At 48.2% G+C, this 21128-nt stretch overlaps 1 protein-coding gene across 1 annotated transcript in view; it reads left to right on the forward strand.

Moving 5' to 3' along the window:
* The window catches only part of RHPN2 (rhophilin Rho GTPase binding protein 2), a gene marked incomplete at its 5' end in the record, with an annotated part of 57358 nt that extends 37225 nt beyond the window's left edge, over window positions 1–20133 (forward strand). Inside the window, 8 exon segments of the mRNA XM_006167986.3 lie at window positions 3009–3196; window positions 3610–3766; window positions 6096–6215; window positions 7770–7964; window positions 11586–11662; window positions 13468–13614; window positions 13929–14084; window positions 19630–20133. Coding sequence (XP_006168048.2) covers window positions 3009–3196; window positions 3610–3766; window positions 6096–6215; window positions 7770–7964; window positions 11586–11662; window positions 13468–13614; window positions 13929–14084; window positions 19630–19890 — 1301 coding nt within the window.
* Between the last annotated feature and the right edge of the window lie 995 nt (window positions 20134–21128).

A 21128-nucleotide genomic window follows, 5' to 3' on the forward strand; every position in this document is an offset into this window, starting at 1 on the left:
TCCCCTTTGGAAAAAAAAAAAAAAAAAAAAAAAAAAAGTGGTCCCTTGGGATGAAATGGTGTGTGCTAAGATTTCATGTGGGAATCACTTTTCCTTTGCTGTAACTCTTTCTCTGGACTCATCTTTCTTTCTGAGTTATCTTAAGCAGACACACTTTCTGACCTGTCTCCAAGATGGCAAAGGTATGGACAGAAGCTTGGGACGGGGGTGCCTGGGGGAGTAAACAGCTTGTGGCAGGGGCCCTGCTCCTGCAGTGCAGTTTCTGTTCCCAGCAAAACCGGAGGAACTGGTCGGATGGGATTCATGTCACAGATTATATTTCAGCTCCAGACTGATTGTCAGTGACTGCTTGTGACAGTTAATGTTCTTTTCTGTTTTTTTTTTCCTTAAGAAGTCTTTATTGGGGCTAGCGGGTGGTGTCGTGGTTAAGGTGCTGGAATTTCCTTCCAAATGGCCAACCACAGTTCGAGTCCTGGACCTGGCAACTTGCTTTCTCACTTTCTCTCTCTGTCTCTGGCAAAACTTATGTGAAAAAAATTAATAATAAATACATTTAAAAATAGATAATTCTTTAAAAAATTATTTAATTCCATTTGTTATTATTATTTTTTAATTTGGTCAGAGAGAGACACACAGAGAGGGAGAAAGGGAAAGCAAGAGAAAGCAAGCTGCCCGGTCCGGGACTCGAACCACAGTCGTCCATGAGGTTAAACATCCTTAACCACCATGCCACCTGCCAGGCCCAGTATTGCCATTTTGACCATTTTTAAGTTCACTGTAGTCCATGGCATTAAGTATATTCCCGTCGAATAATCATCACTGCTACCCATCCCCAGAACGTTTTTATCATTTAAACTGAAACCTGGAACTCATTACACAGTAACTGCCCATGCCCCTCCCTCCAACCCCTGGCAACCTCTAATCCACTCACTGTCTGTCCTTATGAATTTGACTATTCCAGGTACCTCATCTAAATGTGATCATAGAACACTTATCCTTTCATGACAAGCTTATTTCACTTAGCACAGTGTCTTCATTGGCGCCGTAGTATGGGACATCATTTCCTTCCTTCTTAAGACTGAACATTTAGCAGTTAGCATAATGGCCATGTGGCTGAACTCCCATGTAGCCGATCGCAGTTCGAGTCCTGGACCCGGTGTCTTAAACTCACGCTGGGCGCTTGTGTGTGCATGCCCAAGATCCCGAGAGGAGAATGGAGGAGAAAGGATTGCGGCGTGGTCATCCCCCCCTGGGGGTGATTTCTCATTTTCTCTCTGTCTCTATCTTTCTGGCAAGCACACGCTCCCTAAAAACCTCCCAAAAAAAAAAAAAAGGCTGAACATTTTTCTATTGTATGGATAGGCCATCCCTCCATGGAAGGACATTTGTGTTTGTCTTGGGGAAGCCCTACATCTGAGAGGGCTTGCCCATGATGTTTACAGATCCCAAAGAACACAGCTGGAGGTCCAGCACGAAAGACGTGCATTTACTTACTAGGGAAGCTCTGCTGCTGACCAGCCAGAGAATGCTCCATGCTGTCACGAACACAGGCTCATGTGACACGTAGCACAGATCAAAGGGTACATGTATCGCTGCAAGATCTGTACAGGCTCCCGTCCCCAAGGCAGGAATTTGGTTCCTCCCTACATTGTTTGAGGTTGACAGCGGTGAAATTATTGATTAGCAGAGTTGCCAGAGCTTATACATTCATCTCGTGGCTCTGATCTGGGGATGTGTACGTGGGAGAGGGGTGTATGCCTCTGGGACTGCCCTGGCCATGAGGGACTGGTCACGAGATGTTCAGGAGGCCCCACTAGACCAGGAGCTGGGCCTCAGGGAGAAGAGGGGAGGAGGAGAGCTCCATATATGGAGCCTGTCCGCGGGGTTGTTTCCACCTTTTGGTTATTGTGAATAATGCTACCGTGAGTATTGGTGTACAGCTAAAAAGCAGGCACTTAACTAAATTCCACTCCTAGGTATGGAATGGCTGGGACATTCTATATAGTAGAATTACTTTTTTTTTTTTTTTGGTAGTTTTTGTTATAGGACATGTACACTAACCAGAGAGACAGGGGGAGAGAGAGAGAGAAGTAAGAAATCATCCCCCAGGGGGATGGCACACTGCAGTCGGTTCTCCATTGTTCTCTTGGGATGTGGGGCATTCACATGCACTTACCATGATTTTCAAAGCCATCTGGTCTGGAACATGAACTGCTTAGCCATCCTAACCTCCATGCCACCTGCTGGCCCCAAGAATTACATTTTTTCCCTCTTCTTTAGAGGGATTTTTGCTATAGGGTATATGCACTTGCTGGAGAAGCAGAGACAGAAAGCAAAATTATCACCCCTAGAGAGGATAGCCACACCACACTCCCTTCTCTTCCATTCTCCTCTCCAAATTTTGGGCACACACGCACATGCGCCTGGCATAAGTTTCAAGCCGCCGGGTCCAGGACTCAAGCCGGTGTCGGCCTTGTGAGAGTCCAGTGACGTAACCGTTAACGCCATCTGCTGGCCCCAAGAATTACATTTTTAAAGATGCTGCAGGTTTTATATACACATACACACAGATATATTGGGTCATTGGAAAGTCGTGATGCATTCTTGTATAGAAAATATACATTGTGAGTTTTCCAACATCCCAGTATATATGTGTATATAAATACACTTAGATATGTATGTATATATCTATTATTTATTCCATGAGCGAGAGCGAGAGAGACAGAAGCAGGACAGAGGGCCCCCGACAGGGTCCTTCCCCAGCCTCGGCCAGCTTGCATCACAGGCACTCTCATACCTGGTGTGCTCTGTGGGGTCTCTGGACACAAACCAGCAACCCTCCCAGGTGGCTCAGCCTTGCGGTGCAGTGTGGTGCGGTGTGGTATGGTGTTTACCGCTGCGCCCCTGTCTGGCCACCAGTTTTGTATTTTTGCTTCTGTCCTCCTCCATAGCAGCACGGTGAAATAGTGGTGATCCTCTACTAATGGGCCCACATGTGGCCATTTCAGGGGTCTTAAACTACTTGAAGGAGACGTTTACCCACACTCCGAGCTACGACATGAGCCCCGCCATGCTCAGCGTGCTCGTCAAGATGATGCTCGCGCAAGCCCAGGAATGCGTGTTTGAGAAAATCAGCCTCCCTGGGATCCGGAACGAGTTCTTCATGCTGGTGAAGGTGGCTCAGGAGGCTGCCAAGGTAAAGCTCCCTGGTTCCTGTGGCCTGGGGGTGGAGGCAGGCTCTGTGGGTGCAGGTGCACTGGAGGCAGCCGTGGCTTCCCACGGCAGCTTGCCCGTGACCTGGGCAGTATGCCTGTCCCGGCTGGGGCTGCTGGCTTGTGTTTTCTTGGCAAGTATCAAAGTTTCAGATCCGGGTCACTGATTCCATCTGCGACTTAGTCTAAAAACCAGCGTAAATGGCAGTTGCCCGACCCCCCTGTTAATTCGGACGCTGGCAGCTTGAAGAATTGCTTGGAGTTGCTCCCAGTTTCTGGAGCCGCCCCCTGCAGGGCTGCTATCCCACTGTTTAGAAGAAAGGTTCCTTTTTCTGCAGCCGGGTTCACGAGGGCCTTTGTGCTGGGCTTCCCCTTCCCAATGTTCCTTCTGTTTCAGGTGGGAGAGGTCTACCGGCAGCTGCACACGGCCATGAGCCAGGCGCCCGTGAAGGAGAACATCCCCTACTCCTGGGCCAGCTTGGCCTGTGTGAAGGCTCACCACTACAGTGCCCTGGCCCACTACTTCACCGCCACTCTCCTCATCGACCACCAGTGTAAGGCTTGGGGCTCAGAGTCTCTGGGGCTTGGCGAGGGTTGTAGTCTAGCTGCTCGAGGGAATTCTGAGCTGAGTGACCGCTGCCTGCCTGCGGGGAGGTGCTCACAGCCTAAGACAGAGGGTGAGAATGGCAGGTTGACCCAGACAGATGGCACACAGCTGTGGGTGAGAGAAGGGGAAACTACTTCTCTCTGGGTTAAGCAGATGACTTTTCACTCTCTCTCTCTCTCTTTTTTTTTTGGAGAGGTTTTTGCTATAGGGTGCATGCGCTCACCAGAAAGAGAGAGAGAGGCAGAGAGACAGAAAGCGAGAAATCATCCCCTCCCTTGTCCTCCATTTTACTCTCAGGATCCTGGGCATGCACGCACACGTGCCTGGCATGAGTTTAAGCCACCAGGTCCAGGACTGGAACTGCAGTCGACTACATGGGAGTCCAGCGACATAGCCATTACGCTAACTGCTGGTCCCAGCAGATGACTTTTCATCTGGAATCTGAAATCTGAGGAGAGCCCAAAACCTCAGTAATCGAGATCAGTGGTAACACAACTGGACTCATACAGGAAATTCGGTTCTGGGCTCATGTCCCAGGACCTCCCTGAGCACACCAGGCATGCATGCCTGCAGTCCAGGCTGGCTGAGACTTGAGGCGGATTGGATGTGAAGCCCCTATAGAGTGGGCTTCTTTGTCTCCCTGTCTCTTGCTCATGGAAGAAATAAGTGAATAAACTTTAAAAAGAGTGATAAGTAACATGTTTAAAGCAGTATTTTAAATTAATTATATGAATGCAAAAAAATCTGTGGTGGGGGCCAGCAGGTGGATGTGGTGGTTAAGGTGCTGGACTCCCACATGGTCAACCACAGTTCGAGTCCCGGACCTGGTGACTTGAAAAACACAGAGCTTGCATGTGTACACGTGCCCCAAATCCCGTGAGGAAAGTGGAGAAGGGATTGCAGTGTGGCCACCTTCCCCTGGGGGATGATTTCTCACTTTCCTTCTCTCTGCATCTGTCTGTCTCATTCTCTGGCGAGCACCCATGCCCTATGGTGAAAACCTAAAACAAAACAAAACAAAACACTGTGATGATCAAAATTTTAATGAAAAGCAGGGGTAAGTAACCGATCTGTGCTGAATCATATGTGAGCCTGAGGCAAAGTGAATTTGGATGTTTTATTCATCATGGGCTTTTTTTGCATTCGTTTTGGTGTCCACGAAATTGCATAAAAAATATTACATATCTTGTTTACTGAGTTTTTGGCATCCATTTAAATGTCGAGCCCAAGGCAAGTGCCTCACTTGCCTCACCCTCGGGCTGACCTCAATCTAGAAGTGGGGCTGTTTTCTTTTTTTATCTAATTAGTCCTAATCGTGGCAGCCCCCGAAATAATTAAAGGGGCAGTCTCTGGAGCCAGACGGCTTGGGTTCTTATCTCAGCTCGGCCATTAACTAGCTGTGTGACCTTGGGCAAGTTACTTAACTACTTTCTGCCTCAGTTTCTTCATCTGTAAAATGGGGGATATGAAGGGAATTTCTCTGGGCTGTTGTGAACACCAAGGCTCTGTATTCAGAGGGCCTGTATTCAGAGCTAAATAGTGCCTTGTATGTGGTCGCCTCTCTGAACGGGTTACCTGCCACGCCCCGTATTATACTGTCTTCAGTGGGACAGGGTGGGTAAAGGGCTGGAAGTATAGTCTTCGGTGGTCGCTGTAGAGACAAGGCGCAGTGGCTGGACTCCTGGTGGGGTCCTGGAGGTTTCTCGGGCACTGACATTCACAGTGGGCTTTTCCAGCCGAACAAGGAGGGAGAGGACAGTAGTGAGCGCAGGAGCAGAGGCTGGGAGCACTGCGGTCCTGGCAAGTGGTTTGGAGAAGCTTGAGAGGAGGAGGCATGCCAGGAGGCTCAGGGCATTCTGCGGCTGGGGCAGGGCCTCTGCAGACTTGGAAGCCATCATGCTGTGCAGGTTGGGCCTCGCAGCGCAGCGTCAGAGGGATGCTAGGAGCTTCTTCGGGGTGGGCCACATGGAGGAGGTAGTGTTCAGGGGCTCAGGGCCAAATCAGGAAACCCTGGAGGATGGGTGGCTCCACCGTGGGGGAGTGTGTCCAGAGATGGAAAGGAGATCCCTTATCCCAAATGGGCCTTGTAGGCCAGCACGTGGCGTGGTGGTTAAGGTACTAGACTCTTACATGGTTGACCACAGTTTAAGTCCAAAATGGGCCTTGTAAACCCGGAGAAGAAAGAAACCTAGGGATGGAGTTGAAAGAGAAAGTCTCTACATGGGGCCTGTGGCTACATCCATGGGAGGGGTTGTCACCTACAACTGTCATTGCAGTGAAGCCAGGCGCAGATGAGGACCACCAGGAGAAGTGCCTGTCCCAGCTCTATGACCACATGCCGGAGGGATTGACGCCCTTGGCCACATTGAAAAACGATCCTCAGCGCCAACAACTGGGTGCGTATTGGCCCTACTCCTGGATGACCCCAGTCAAGTCCCCGGGGCTTGCCTTGGAAAAGTAGGATGTCTGGAGTCACCACAGCCACTTGGCTTCAGAAATTCTTGAGGCACGATTCTCGAGTCTCGGAGAGCTGCCAGGGCTGTGTTCTCAAAGGCCCAAGAATATCCAGGCTTCCCACTGTGGAGCCAGGGCTCCGACCACCTCCCAGCCCCTAGAGGTCTGTGGTGTGGCCCTTGCCAGTCCAAGGTGGCAGGATGCGTTGGTTGGTTTTCTTGGTTTTTGTTTTGTTTTGGAGGGATTTTTGCTATAGGGCGTGTGTGCTTGCCAGAGAGACAGAAAGTGAGACATCATCCCCCAGGGCTGATGGCCACACCATAGTCCCTTCTCTCCCATACTCCTCTCTGAACTTTTGATGTACACGCACACCTGCCCTGTCTGGGACTCAAACCAAGGTCGACTCCGTGAGAGTCCAACGATGTAACCACTACATCATCTGCTGGTCCCTGGTTAGTTTCTTATTTCACCATCACTAAGATTAGTGTAATACTAGTGATGAACTGTCCTGACTCAGTCTCACCATGTCTCTATAATCTCTCTTTCCATGTGCAGGGCCTTCTTCCTCTACTCCCCTGCCCACACACACACACAGACACACACACGGTTCCGACGTTTCAGTGATGGCAGCTCCATTCTGTAGGTGCTTAGGCCAGAACCCTTGACCTCCTGCTCTACTCTTGTCTTTTGCAGGCACGGAGGCCATCAGGCTTAGACGGGGCCACTCCATATTTGATTAGTAAATCAAACCCTACCCCTTCTTACCCTACTGCCCTAGTTGAGGCCACAGGTGTTCAGTGAGTGTTTAAACCTCATGCAGCCCCTGAGATAGTCTGACATGACCCCTGTCTTACAGGCCCATAGAGGCCACCTGGCTTGTCCAGCTCAGAGCTGGTCTCCCTGCGTCCTTTTTTTCCTTCGGAGTCTGACTCTGTGGGTCAGATCATGTCAGTCCTCAGCGCACACCATGGCGGTCCCCATCTCGCCCAGAGTAGGAGTGAGTCCTCACCCTGCACTTCTAAGATCAGCCATGAACCTTGCTCCTCTCTGACCCCATCTCCTCCCCTTCTCTCCTGCTGTCACTCCCTCCAGCCCCTGTTGGCATTAAGCATCCACATTACACGTGTATTTAAGAGAGGCTTAGGCTGGGGTCAGCTGGTGGCATGATGGTTAAGGTGTTGGACTCCCACATGGCTGATGGCAGTTTGAGTTCCGGACCTGGCAACTTGCTATCTCCGTTTCCCTCTCTCACTCTATTTCTCTATCTCTGGTTAAGCACGTAGGTCCTATAGCAAATTAAAACAAACAAACAACCAACCAAACAAATAAATAAAATAATTCTTTTAACCGGAAAAAAAAAAATAAGAACATGAGGTTTAGGCTGTCTGGGCACATCCTTATGAAAAGAGAATGTCCACCTTCTTGGTCGATCCTTGGGCCCTTGGCCATCCTGGATGGAGTCAGGGGTCACGTGGGCGGTGGTTTCCCGTCTGCAGGCAAGTCGCACCTGCGCAGAGCTATTACCCACCACGAGGAGTCTGTGAGGGAGGCCAGCCTGTGCAAGAAGCTGCGGAACATCGAGGTGCTGCAGGAGGTGCTATCCGCCGCCCACCAGCGCTCTCGGCTCAAGTATGCCCGGCACCAAGAGGCCGACGACCTTCTGAACTTGATCGACGCTCCCGACATTGTTTGTGAGTGACCTCGTCCATGTGCCTGTCGTGTGCGTGCCTGGCCGTGCTCAGTGTGCTTTGCGTGCTCTGCATGTGGGCAGGGGCACTCCGGGAAACACAGCCTTGAGTCATTCACCCTACAGGGACAGGCAAGCCCTCCCTATTTTCTGGGCTCGGGGGATGAAGGGCTGCATGGGGCGGGACCAAGGGATGGCTCTTGTCCCAGAGTTGTTATCTCTTCATTCCCAAATCCAGGGGCTTCTTTGGGGTCTCATCCTCCTGGACCCCCTTTGCAGCATCTGGCTCCCCTCATGCCCTGCCATTTGTCCCTTGGCGTCAGGGTGCCCCCCTGTGCTGGTTCTGTTCTCATGTCCCCAATCAATCCCTCTTGTCCCCTGCGCTATCTGTCCTCTTGCTCAGTCCCACCCACTGGCATTTGCTAAGGGTCTACCCTCTCTGATTTGCCTTCTTTAGGTCCCTTTCCAGAAAGTCTCCTGACCTTCTTTGGGGTTTTTAGCAATTACCCCAGTTCAGGAGACCCCTGGAACTTGACCTTTTGCCTTGAAATCTTTGCTGGACTCCACACCCACTCACGTTTCCAGTTGCCTCTGGGAAACCGCACTTTGCTGTCCGTCTTCCCCCAGCTGCATGGCTTGAGAGCCAGATGCATCCTGATTTCTTCCCCCAGGCTTGTTCTGTCCCCCTATCCTCTCTGTTTCATCACCACCAGCACCATTTCGAAGGCTCTCCCGGGTGCTGAGCACTGTCGTGGGGCCAGGATTACAGAGGTGAACTAGACAGTAGTTTCTGCCCTCGGGGAGGTGGTGGTCACTTCTGCCTGACGGCGAGAGTGAGAGGGCCACCCTTGAGAAGTGGCTTTATAGTGAGGAATGATTTAGGGTCTTTCCAGGAATGAGGGGTGTGGGACGGAAGGTGGCCTGATCTCTTCTTCCTTACTGCACCCCCCCGGCCCCCCTCTTACTCCCTATGCCTCTGTCCCAGTCTCTGGAGCTCCATCTGAATTTTCAGAACTAGCTCCATAGAGAAAGGGCCCTGCTCAGACTAAACCTGGCTTGCGTGTAGTGATGTTAGGTGACATCCCTGGAGCTTCTGGGCTCTGCCAAATTGGCATCGCATGGATATAGAATCTCATTCAGCTCTCCTCCGGTGCTATGGGGGAGGCCTAGTGCTGCCCTCGTGTTCTAGGTGAGGAAATAAAGGCTTAGAGAGATCAAGGTCTGCCCCAGGTGACAGGCATAGCCCTTGGGGTGTCTCTTCCATGGACACCGTAGTCACCTCTGTGACACCGTAGTCACCGCAGTCACCTCCATGGACACCGTAGTCACCTCTGCCATCACCCCAAAGAAGGTCAGGAGCCAGAGACTGGGACTCCACAGAGGACACAGATGGGCAGCTCCAGGTGACAGCACATCTGGTAGCAGGTGGGGACTCTGGGGGAACCCAGCATTTGTTCTGGGGCTTGCAAGAAGCACAGGGTCATCATCTCACGCATAGAGGGGAGTGACCTGCATTGTGGTGCCAGCTCTCCGTCCCTAAATCGCCTTTTTATATTGTTGTTCAATTTCCTTATTTTTCTCTTGTCCTAGTTTGCATGTGCACTCCCTAGAGAGAAAGGGAAAGTGAGAAATCAACCCTCGGGGGAATGGCCACTCTGCAGTCTCTTTTCCCCCGTTCTCCTCTTGGGATGTTGGGCATGTATACACATGTGCCTGATGTATTTTTTTAGTCTGCTGGGTCTGGAACTCAAACTGCATAGTTGGCTATGTGGGATACAACCATCTTTTTTTTTTTTTTGAGAGATTTTTGCTGTAGGGTGTGTGCACTCGCCAGAAAGACAGAGACTTTAGAAAGAGAGATAGAAAGCAAGAAATCACCCCCCAGGGGGGATGGCCACGTTGCAGTCCCTTCTCCTCCATTCTCCTCTCAGGATCTTGGGCACACACACACACACACACACGCCCAGCGTGAGTTTTAAGCCACCAGGTCCGGGACTCAAACCGCGGTCGGCTACATGGGAGTTCAGCGACATAGCCATTACGCCAACTGCTGGTCCCATACAACCATCTTAACCATCACACTACTGGCTGGCTCTCTTATTTCTCTTTCTTTTAAAAAATAAGAATTGTGCATTTTATTTATTTATTATTATTATTATTTAATTTGACTAGAGAGAGACAGAGAGGGGAAAGGTGAGAAAGCAAACCGCCAGCTCTAGGACTCTAACCACAGTTGGCCAAGTAGGAGTTCAGCGTCTTAACCACCACGCCACCTGCTGGCCCTCTATTTCTTTTTATACTGTTGTTCATGTATAATTTGCCTGCTCTGGAGCCAGCAAATGGCATAGTGGTTACATCACTGGACTTCCACATGGCCAACCACGGTTCAAGTCTCAGACCCAGTGACTTGAGACTCTTGCTGGGAGCATGTGTGTGTATGCCCAAGATCCCGGGAGGAGAATGAAGGAGCACTGTCTCTGTCTCTCTAGGGAGCACGTGCCCTAAGGCAAAAACCTTAAAAAACAAAAGCGGGTCCTTTGTTAGAAACTGACTAGCCTTTGTTCAGGGTGGGCCTGAGCCTACTGTGAAGAGACGGGTGGAGATTCATAATGATGAATGGACTTGACTGGCAAACCCACCTCTCGCTATGAAATCTTCAAGTCACACGTTAGTAAGGAAAACCAGGGGAACCAGCAGTTAGCGTAATGGCTATGTTGCTGGACTCTCACGTAGTCGACTGCGGTTCGCGTCCTGGACCCGGTGGCTTAAAACTCACACCGGGCGCGTGTGCGTGCATGCCCAAGATCCCGAGAGGAGAATGGAGGAAAAGGGATTGCGGCGTGACCATCCCCCCTGGGGGGTGATTTCTCGCTTTCTGTCTCTCTGTCTGTCTGGCGAGTGCACGCGCCCTATAGCGAAACCCCCCCCCCCCAAAAAAAAAAAGAAAACTGGAAGCACATTAGGCACAGGTCTGTGTGCTGAGAGACAGATCTGCCATTACAATGCCACTTGAAATACAGATTACTTCTCAGGAGAGCGTTTCTCCCTTCCCTCCTTCCTTCTTTCCTTTCTTTTCCTATGAGAAGAGAGAGAAAGAGCATGTGCACATGCTCAAGTGAGCAGGGGAGGAGGAGGGGAGGCAGAAGAGTTATTGTCTGGCAGGGTCTTGCCTTTGCAGTCCTCTGCGCTGGCCTCCCAGTTGGCTAGATTATAGGCGTGTGCTGTTCAGGTTGGTCTGGGATCTGAACCTGGGCCTTCCGTGTGGCCTCAGCCTTGTACATTAGCTGGAGCTTCTGTGGGGTTTTATGTGTGCCAAAGAAGGTTCACCAGAGTATCAGTAAGATCCTCGAAGGTGGGAGTGTGTCTGACTGTCACTACCCTGCCTCAGCCCAGAACAGCTTATGGCTCATAGTGGGCACCCGCATGGAAGGTACAGTCCACCCTGGGCCAGGGGCTGAGCCATATCTTGTCTTCTCTTTGGCTTCTCTAAGCCAAGGGGAAAGACAAGTGACCAGGAGAAAATGTTGCTTTGTCTTCCATGCAGAGACTATAAACTCGTGAGTTTTCACAGATGCCTTTTAATGACAAAAACATTTATCTTTCCATCTCTCATCTTCTTTTCTAGCCAAAACTGAGCAAGAGGTTGAAATTATATTGCCACAGTTCTCCAAGGTGACAGTAACGGACTTCTTCCAGAAACTGGTGCGTTGAATGCCTGTTTTATAAATGTCCTCAGGGGACAACTTTTTGCACATATGTTGTCTTAGTTCATTTGGGTTGCTATAACGAAATATCCTAGGCTGGGTGGCTTATAAGTAACAGAAATTTCTTTCTCACTGTTTGGAGGCTGGGAAGTCCAAGATCAAGTCCCTGGTGGATTTGGTGCCGGCGAGGGGTGTGTTTTCTGGTTCAGAGATGGTGCCTTCTGGCTGTGTCCTCATATGATGGAAGAGGCATGTGGTCCTCCGTGGGCCTGTTTTATAAAGGCGCCGATCCCATTCATGAGGGCTCTACCTGTCCTTGTGACCCAGTCACCTCTCACGAGGCCCTACCTCTTAATAATCACAGTGGTGATTTGGTTTTCTTTCTTTCTTTTTTTTTTTTGGAGAGGTTTTTGCTATAGGGCGCGTGCGCTCGCCAAACAGACAGAGAGAGACAGAGAGACAGAAAGCGAGAAATCACCCTCCAGGGGGATGGCTACGCTGCAATCCCTTCTCCTCCATTCTTCTCTCGGGATCTTGGACATGCACGCACACGCGCCCAGCGTGAGTTTAAGCCACTGGGTCCGGGACGCGAACCGCAGTCGGCTACGTGGGAGTCCAGAGACATAGCCATTACGCTAACTGCTGGTTCCCCGGTGATTTGGTTTTAACACAGTTTTGGGGAGACATATACATTCAGAGCAGAGCATATGTAAAAAAAGTTATTTTTAGGTATTTTAGATTAGTATTTATTTATTTAATTAATTATTAGTTTTACTTTTTAAAGTTTTGCTACAGAGTGTGTGTGCTCAAGAGAGAGAGAGGGAAAGTGAGAAAGCAAGTCGCTAGGTCTGGGACTCGAACCTCAGTCTGCTATGTGGGAATCCAGTGCCTTAACCACCATGCCACCAACTAGTCCCTGCTAGTTTAGATTTTTAAGTTAAAGGTTTTATTGAAAATAATTTTCATTGAGCTCATTTATAAAAGATCATGTTATTTTAAACACATTGGCAGTGTTAAAGAAAAGGACACTTCATGTTCTCGTATGATGCTGTTGCACGTGATGCTCCAGTGGCATGAGTGGTCTCTGAGGCCTAACCTAGAGAGGCCTAACCTAGCACGCTCCTAGGTGCTGCCATTCAGCAGACTGCAGCCACCCAGGCTTGGCTTTGATTCCCAGTACACCCTAAAAAGCATGTGCCTGTAGTCCCAGCTACTTAGAAGGCTGAAGCAGGAGAACTATGTCATAGCGAAAATCTGGAAGGAAGAAAGGGAGGAAGGGAAAGGAAGGAAGAAGAAAGAAAGAAAGAAAGAAAGAAAGAAAGAAAGAAAGAAAGAAAGAAAGAAAGAAAGAAAGAAAGAAAGAAAGAAAGAAAGAAAGAAAGAAAGAAAGAAAGAAAAGAAAGAAAGAAAGAAAGAAAGAGAAAGAAAACGAATGAACAGGCCTATGGCATAAAAGTTAAGGAAGCTGGATCCCATATAGCCAACCATGTTTCAAATCCTGGCCCCGGAGCTTAAAAAACACACTAGGTACATATCCATGCATGCCCAACTCCTAACAGGATGGAGAGACACTGAAAAGAAGGGATTGTGACCACACCCCACTGGAGGTGTTTTCTCCCTCTTCCTCTCTTTCTCTGTCTCCCTCTAATGAGCGTATACGCCCTCAATTTAGGAGAAAAAAAAAAAAGAAAAGTAAAAAGAAAGGTCAGGTAGATCTTGAAGGTTAACGGGTAAAATTCCCTTTAGCTTTCAAATGTCTGGTCCAGCCGTCACATCCCACACCCAATGATTCTGTCTCCAAAGGGCCCCTTATCTGTGTTTTCGGCCAACAAGAGGTGGACACCTCCTCGCAGCATTCGCTTCACCGAAGACGAAGATGACTTGGGGTTCACCTTGAGAGGGAACGCCCCCGTGCAAGTCCACTTTCTGGATCCTTACAGCTCAGCTGCGGTGAGTATCCACCATTCTGGGTTGGGAGCAAACCTCCTGGTAGCTGTGCACTGAGTCAGGCCGGGAAAACACAGAGGAAGCGACCCGGATACCAGTATCTGGGTGACTGAGTGTCGGGTTCGCCTAAGTGAAAGGCCTCACTTTAGGTGACAGGCTTCATATCTGCTTCGTGCCCAGAGAGGAAAGGATTTATTTTTACTTTCTTGAAGTAAGTTTATGCAAATGTCAGCTTTGTTAATGAGTCTGGGAACTGATTCAGCGATTCAAGTGAAAAAAAAAAAACGTTGACCTTTCTTTCAACAATACTTTCATAGCTGGCAGGAGCCAAGGAAGGAGATTATATTGTTTCCATTCAAGGCGTGGATTGTAAGTGGCTGACACTGAGTGAGGTTCTGAAGCTACTGAAGGGCTTTGGTGAGGAGGAGATCGAGATGAAGGTCGTGAGCCTCCTGGACTCGTCGTCATCCATGGTGAGTGCTGACACACACACACACACGCCCCACCCCTGTCAGTAAATAGTAGTGGGGAGCGATATTGGTGGGAGTTTAGCCCAGAGTCTTTACAGCTCTCTGCCCTCCCACCTACACAACGGGACACAAATGACTGAACTCTGAACTCCTAACCTTGTAACTACTGGAATGTGCTCACCTTTGGCCAAAGAGATCATTGGAAAACTCATGGATGTATGTATGTGTTTATTTGTTATTTTTCAGAGGGCATGTGTGCTTACCAGAGAGACAGAGAGAGGAAAAGGGAGAGGAGAAAGCACTCCCAGGAAGGAATGGGCAATCTCTTTTCTTCCATTTCTCCATCCTGTTGGGGTTTGAGGCACACATGCATATGCGCTTAGCTTTTTTTTTTTTTTTTCCCAAGTTGCTAGGGCCAGGATTTGAACCACTTAGTTGGCCATGTGAGATCTGGCTCCCTTGATAACCGTCAGGTCACGAGGCTGGCCCTCTTTTTATTTCTTTAATTACCAGAGGGTGTATGCACATGACAGAGAGAGAGAGGGAGAACACCCTCGAATGGGGTGTGGTCATGCTGCAATCCCTTCTCCATTTCTCCATCCCATCAGGATTTTGGGTGTGCACACATACATGCTCACGGTGTTTTTTTTTTTTGTTTTTTTTTACACACATACATGCTCACGGTGTTTTTTGTTTTTTGTTTTTTTTTTACAGCTTTCTATTTCTTTATCTTTCCGGTGAGTGCATGTGCCCTATACAAAAAATTTCTAAGAAAAAAAAACAAAACTCATGCCAGGCATGTGTGCGTACATGCCCAAAATCTTGAGAGGACAATGAAGAAGAAAGGATTATGGTATGGCCATTCCCCCTGAGGGATAATTTCTCACTTTCTATTTGTCTTCCCAGTGAGCACACATACCCTATAACAAAAATCTCTCTCTTTTTTTTTTTTTTTGGAGAGACTTTTGCTCTAGGGCGCCTGTGCTTGTCAGACAGACGGAGAGAGATGGAGAGACAGAAAGCGAGAAATCACCCCATAGGGTGGATGGCCACGCCGCAATCCCTTCTCCTCCATTCTTCTCTTGGGATCTTGGGCTCGCACGCATATGCACCCCACATGAGTTTTAAGCCACCAGGTCCAGGACACGAACTGTGGTCGACTGCATGGGAATCCAGAGACATAGTCATTATGCTAACTGCTGGTCCCAAAAATCTCTCTTAAAAAAAAAAAAAAAAGGTTAACTGATACAAAAGAGCTTGAGCTGGCATGTCGAAGTCCCTCTCCACATTCAGACGTGGTTAGCTGTTTCCTGTGAGAAAACAAACTTTGCAAACTCATGAACAGTTCTAGCCTTTATTTTTTTTCCCCAAGTGGGAGGAATCCTACCATAGGTTCTTCTCTGCACTTTGCCACACTTAATAATGTACCTTAGATACTGCCCTCTGTAACAACATTTATTTATTCATTCAACAAATATTGACGGAACACCATCTGTGTGCACATGGGCTTGTAGGTGCTGGAGCTCCAGCTTGAACTAGACAGAGAAGGTCTCTGCTCCCACAAAGTTGGCACTAAATAGGCAAATGCAGGGTGTGATTTTTTGTTTTTTGAGCAGTTTTTGTTATAGGGCGCAAGTGCTCGCTAGAAAGACAGGGAAAGACAGACAGAAAGCGAGAAATCACTCCCCAGGGGGGATGGCCACACCGCAATCCCTTCTCCTCCATTCTCCTCTGGGGATCTTGGGCACGCACGCACACGCACTCGGTATGAGTTTTAAACCACTGGGTCCGGGACTCAAACCGCACTCGGCTACATGGGAGTCCAATGACATAACCATTACATCAACTGCTGACCCTGCAGGGTGTCGTTTTTTTTTTTTTTCTTTTTTATGATTTTGCCATAGAGTTTGTGCACTTGTCGGAGAGACAAGAGGAAGATAATGAGAGGGAAACAGAAATCGCCCTGGGGAGGGGCGTGGCAGCACCACAATCCCTTCTCCTCCATTCTCCCTATGGGATTTGGGCACACAGGCACACATGCCCCGTGTGAGTTTCAAACTGCTGGATCAAACCGTGGTCCAGCCTTAACCACCATGCCACCTGCTGGCCCCAGGGTTGTTATTTTGATAACTGCCCCAAGGAAAAGAAATCGAGGAGTGTGGTAGAATGTCGGGAGCCGGTGAGACTCCTCTAGACAGTTCATGAACTGATGTGTGAGTTCGGGGGTGTACCCTCAGATTGTCTGGGTCTACACCCTCACGTGAAGATCCACCAGCTGTGTGGCCTTTGGCAAGTCAAGGTCAGGCTTGGAGCCTCAGGATAAACTGACTTTATGTAAAGCCCTTCTATCAAGCGAGGCTGTATCTCGGTTCCTAGTAGGCATGATCCGTTAGCAGCCGTGATGGTGGTCCTCCCGTTTACCCAGGAAGGACTTAGGTCATGACAGTGGACTTAGGACAGTTTTTAACTGCTGAGCCTTTTCTTCAAAGAAAGTTCAGTCCTGAGAACAAATATAGCCTAGTGCCCCCTGTGTTACCTGCCACCCTGGGTTACTGTCTTGGCTGTAGCCGGGACCCCAGAGTTCGTCCATGGAGCGCATTTGGAAAATGACTGCTATAATGGGAAGCATCTGGAATCAGGCCCTGACAGCGATTTACCAAGCTGTGTGATTGTTAGCAAGTCATACCCTTCCTGGGCCCAGTTCCCCTCCATAGAACCCGAGTGGTTTCAAGCGGGGCTCCATGGGGCACTAAGAGTTCGAGGGGTGCCCCATGAAGATTCGGGAAGAGGGTGGTAGGGAGTGGGCTGGATGAAGGCTGATAAAATAGTGAACGGGAGAGGAGGAAAGGAGTGCTTGTTAAAGGGAATAGAGACACTGAGGCGGGCGTGGGTGGGGGTACAGAGTCAAGGAAGGCTTTTTCTAGGTGTGTGTGCACATGTGCATGCAAGCGTGTGTGTGTGTGTGTGTGTGTGTGTGTGTGTACATACCAGAGCAAGCTTACATGTGGATGATAAAGGTCTGAGAGACAGAAATGCAGAAACGAGGGGGAGTGGGATCTGGGCACAAAGGAGGGCATAGTCTTTGGGGGGACAGTTGCATTTTTAAGCAAGGATATCAGGAAAGCAGATGAGTGGCTCGAGGAGGGAAGAAAAGGGATGAGCCAGGTATCTTGGAGAAAAGGCAATGAATTACCGGGGAAAGACAGGAGTGCCAGGAAACGGGGTGGCCATTAGAGGTTTGGGGCCAGAGTTAGAATTTCAGGGGAAGTGTTGGTCAATTTTTTTTTTAAACAGATATTTGCTATAGGGCACGTGCACTCACCAGAGACAGAGAGAGACAAAGAGCAAGAAATCACCCCCCCAGGGGCATGGCCATGCCGCAGTCCCTTCTTCATCTTCCTCTCGATATCCTGAGCATGCATGCACACACATCTTGTGTGAATTTTCAGTTGCCCTTAAAACTCCTATTTACCCAGGAAGCACTTTAGATAAGGACAACAGAGTACTGTTTTTAACTGCTGAGTCCGGGACCCGAACCACAGTCGACTATGTGGGAGTCCAGTGACGTAACCACTATGCCATCTGCTGATCCCAGCCTTGGACAATATTGTCAGCCATGCATAGCTGGTTGCCCAGCTGGTCAGATGTGGGCCTGGGGGAGGCAGAGGGTGGAGCTGAACTAGAGCTGATGTTTTCCCGGAGGAGTGTGGAAGAGTGGAGTGCATTGGAAAGGAAGTGGTTGTCTTAATACACAATGGACTGTAAGCAGGTTAAGGCTGGAAAATGTTTGCAAGCCTTAAGCTACCTCCTGGACGTTTGTTGTCTTACTGTTTGAAAGGACAGCATGTGTGCACTAAGAAGCCTGCTGGGATTAATTGTCAGTTTTATAGAAAAGGGAGTGGCACCTTCATTCTAAGGAGCCAAATTCTAGGAGTGTTTTACAGTGAATACCTTCCTTTATTGCTGCATACCTCGGATTCCTCTGAACATTTATATTAAGAACAATGTACTCAACCACTTTAGCTTTATCATATGTATGTGAGGGGTCGGTCTGCATAATGTTAGTGGAGAGGGCCAGCCAGCCCCAGAGCCTGCTGGTTAAGGGAGCCAGATCCCACATAGCCAACCTTGGTTTGAATCCCAGCCCTGGTGTCTAGAAAAACTTGCTGGGTATGTCCACATGTGTGTCCCAAATCCTGACAGGATGGAGAAATGGAGAAGGGATTGTGGCGTGACTGTGCCCCACTGGGGTGTGCACTCTCCCTATCTCTCTCTCTCTTGCTGTCTCTCTGTCTCTGGTCATTGCATACACTCCTGACAAAAAAATTGTTTGCAAAGATATGAAGAAGTAGCATTAAAGTATGAGTTTATTTTGGTGGGAAAAAAAAAACCCAAAACATTGAAATCTATGCATAGCTTTTTTTATAATATGCATTTTCCACAAATATTTTTCAAGACCACGTATATACTCTAAATAGCTTGATTTTAGTACCTGGAACACAGTAGCTGTTCAATAAATATTTAGTGAACCAAACAATCACAGTGCTAGGCAAGCCTTGGGAACAGGCGAAAACCCACATGGAAATGTTCAGAAACATGTTCCCTCTCCAGATGTTCTATCTACACCTTGCATAATCCTTCCAAAGTTAATAGTAATGTTTAATGGGTGCAGAGTTCGATTTTTGGGATGGTGAGAAAGTTCTGCAAAGGGATGGTGGTGATGTTTGCACAACAGGGTGAATGTACTTAGTGCCATTGAACGGTACACTTAAAACTGGTTAAAGGGGGAACCAGCCCATGGCGTGGTGGTTTAGGTGGCTGGATCCCATTCTGCCATTCCCTTTCTCTCTTTTTTTTTTTTTTTAAGTCTTAGCCATCTGGTGCATGTGCTTGCCATAGAGAGATAGAGACAAACAGAAAGAGGGAACATGAGAATGCACCCTGTTGGGGAGATGGCCATGCCACAATCCCTTCTCCTCCATTCTCTGAGGATTTTGGGCACGAACCCACATGAGCCTGGTGTAATTTTCAAGCCACTGAGTCCAGGACTTGAACTGTGGTTGGCCATGTGGGAGTTCGCACCTTAACCAACACATCATCTGTTGGTCCCATTCCCTTTCTCTCTTAATCTCTCTCTGTCTCCTTTCAGTGAGTCCAGGTGCCCTATAACAAATTAAAAACAAAAAAAGGGGAGGGGCCAGCAGGTGGCGTGGAGGTTAAGGTGGCCACATCTCACATAGCTGATGCTGCAGTTGAGTCCTGGACACAGCAGTTGAAAATCACGGACACGTGTCTGCATGTCCAAAATCCTAAAAGGAGAATAGAGGAGAAGGGATTGCGGATTGCCCATCTCCCTTGGGTAGGGATTATCATTTTCCCTCTCTCACTCAGTCTCTCTGGTGAGCACATGCACCCGATAGCAACAACAAAAGAAAACGAAAAAGGCAGGCCTATAAACGAGAAGTGGGAATCTCAAACTGTGTAATCCCGTAGCAGGTGTCTCGAAGGCTTCTAACACCCCGTTTCTTCCCTTTCTCTGCATGTGCAGCATAATAAGTGTGCCACATACTCGGTGGGAATGCAGAAGACCTACTCCATGATCTGCTTAGCCATAGAAGACAATGATAAAACCGATAAAACCAAGAAGATCTCGAAAAAGCTCTCCTTCTTGAGCTGGGGCACCAGCAAGAACAGACAGAAGTCAGCCAGCACCTTGTGCCTTCCGTCGGTTGGGGTCTCTAGGCCTCAAGTCAAAAAGAAGCTCCCCTCTCCTTTCAGCCTGCTCAACTCTGACAGTTCTCTGTACTAACATGGAGGGACACCGATGTTCGCGGGATGACTAGGCCTTAAAATGGGTGCCATACTGGAAAATAGTGAAGTAGTGTCGAATCCAGTTTTCTCACAGTGTAAACTTGCATTTGCTTTTTCTTTGTAAATGGATGCAACAAGAAATCTCTAGAAACTTGTGGAAAAGAAACTTGAGGAATGTCACTATATTGCTGCAAGTTATTTATTATATGAAGTATTGTAAATAGAATAGTGTTAAAAAATACGGCTTTTCTTTTTTTTAAGGTTTCTTTTTTGCCACCGGGCGCTTGTGCTCGCCAGAGATAGAGGCAAAGTGAGAAATCATCCCCCAGGAGGGATGCCCATGCCGTAATCCCTTCTCCTCCATTGTCCTCCTGGGATGTTGGGCACATATACACTCGTGCCAGGCGTGATTTTCTAGCTGCCATGTCCAGTACTCCAACCATGGTCAGCCATGTGGGAACCCAGCACTTTAACCACCAAGGCACCTGCGGGTCCGAAAAAAATGGCTGTTTTGAATGGCTACCATTATGACTTTCGGGCATGATCAGAGTCAAACTGGAGTTATTTATATTGGTACTGTTATGTTTCCAGGTTTGGGTAGTAATCATTCCTTAACCCGCAGTGCAGATGGCTCCTGAATTAAGGCAGGTCAGAGGACTGTAATGGTAGAATTGAACTAGCCTGACTAAACACTGTTCCAAAAAGCTGCTTCCTAATAGGAATTCATTCACTGAAAGCGACAGGATTTTACTATTATTTCTACATGAGTACTACTTCCAAATGAGGTCCAGTGCCAAATTTTCTGACGTACACACTTTAAGAACAGATTTTCTTCTAGCTCGAGGTCATTTAAGAGTTGCTAACACAGTGGCAGTGTTAGATAAAGATGCTATCTACAAGGTAGATAATATACTGTTTGATACTCAAAACATTTTCCATTTTGTTTAAAGTAGAAAGTACTTAATTATATATTTTAAGAGTCTTAGGTGACGAGTACTTTTACATTTTATAAGGTAAACATGTACACGATTCGAGTTTAAAGCTGTTTGACTTTTTAAAATGACGTTCTGATTTTTTTCTTGTTCTACGTTGGATGACACAGTGATAGGAAGACTCACTGTTGACATAGTATAAGTTATATAGCTTAGAAATATAACTGATCTAATTTTGAGAATTAACAAGAATTTATATGTTTTCTATTGTGCAATACCTTACAGGAAGCAACGACCTTTGGGA

The sequence above is a fragment of the Tupaia chinensis genome, unplaced genomic scaffold (assembly GCF_000334495.1).
Source record: "Tupaia chinensis unplaced genomic scaffold, TupChi_1.0 Scaffold145396_1, whole genome shotgun sequence".
Lineage (NCBI taxonomy): Eukaryota > Metazoa > Chordata > Mammalia > Scandentia > Tupaiidae > Tupaia > Tupaia belangeri.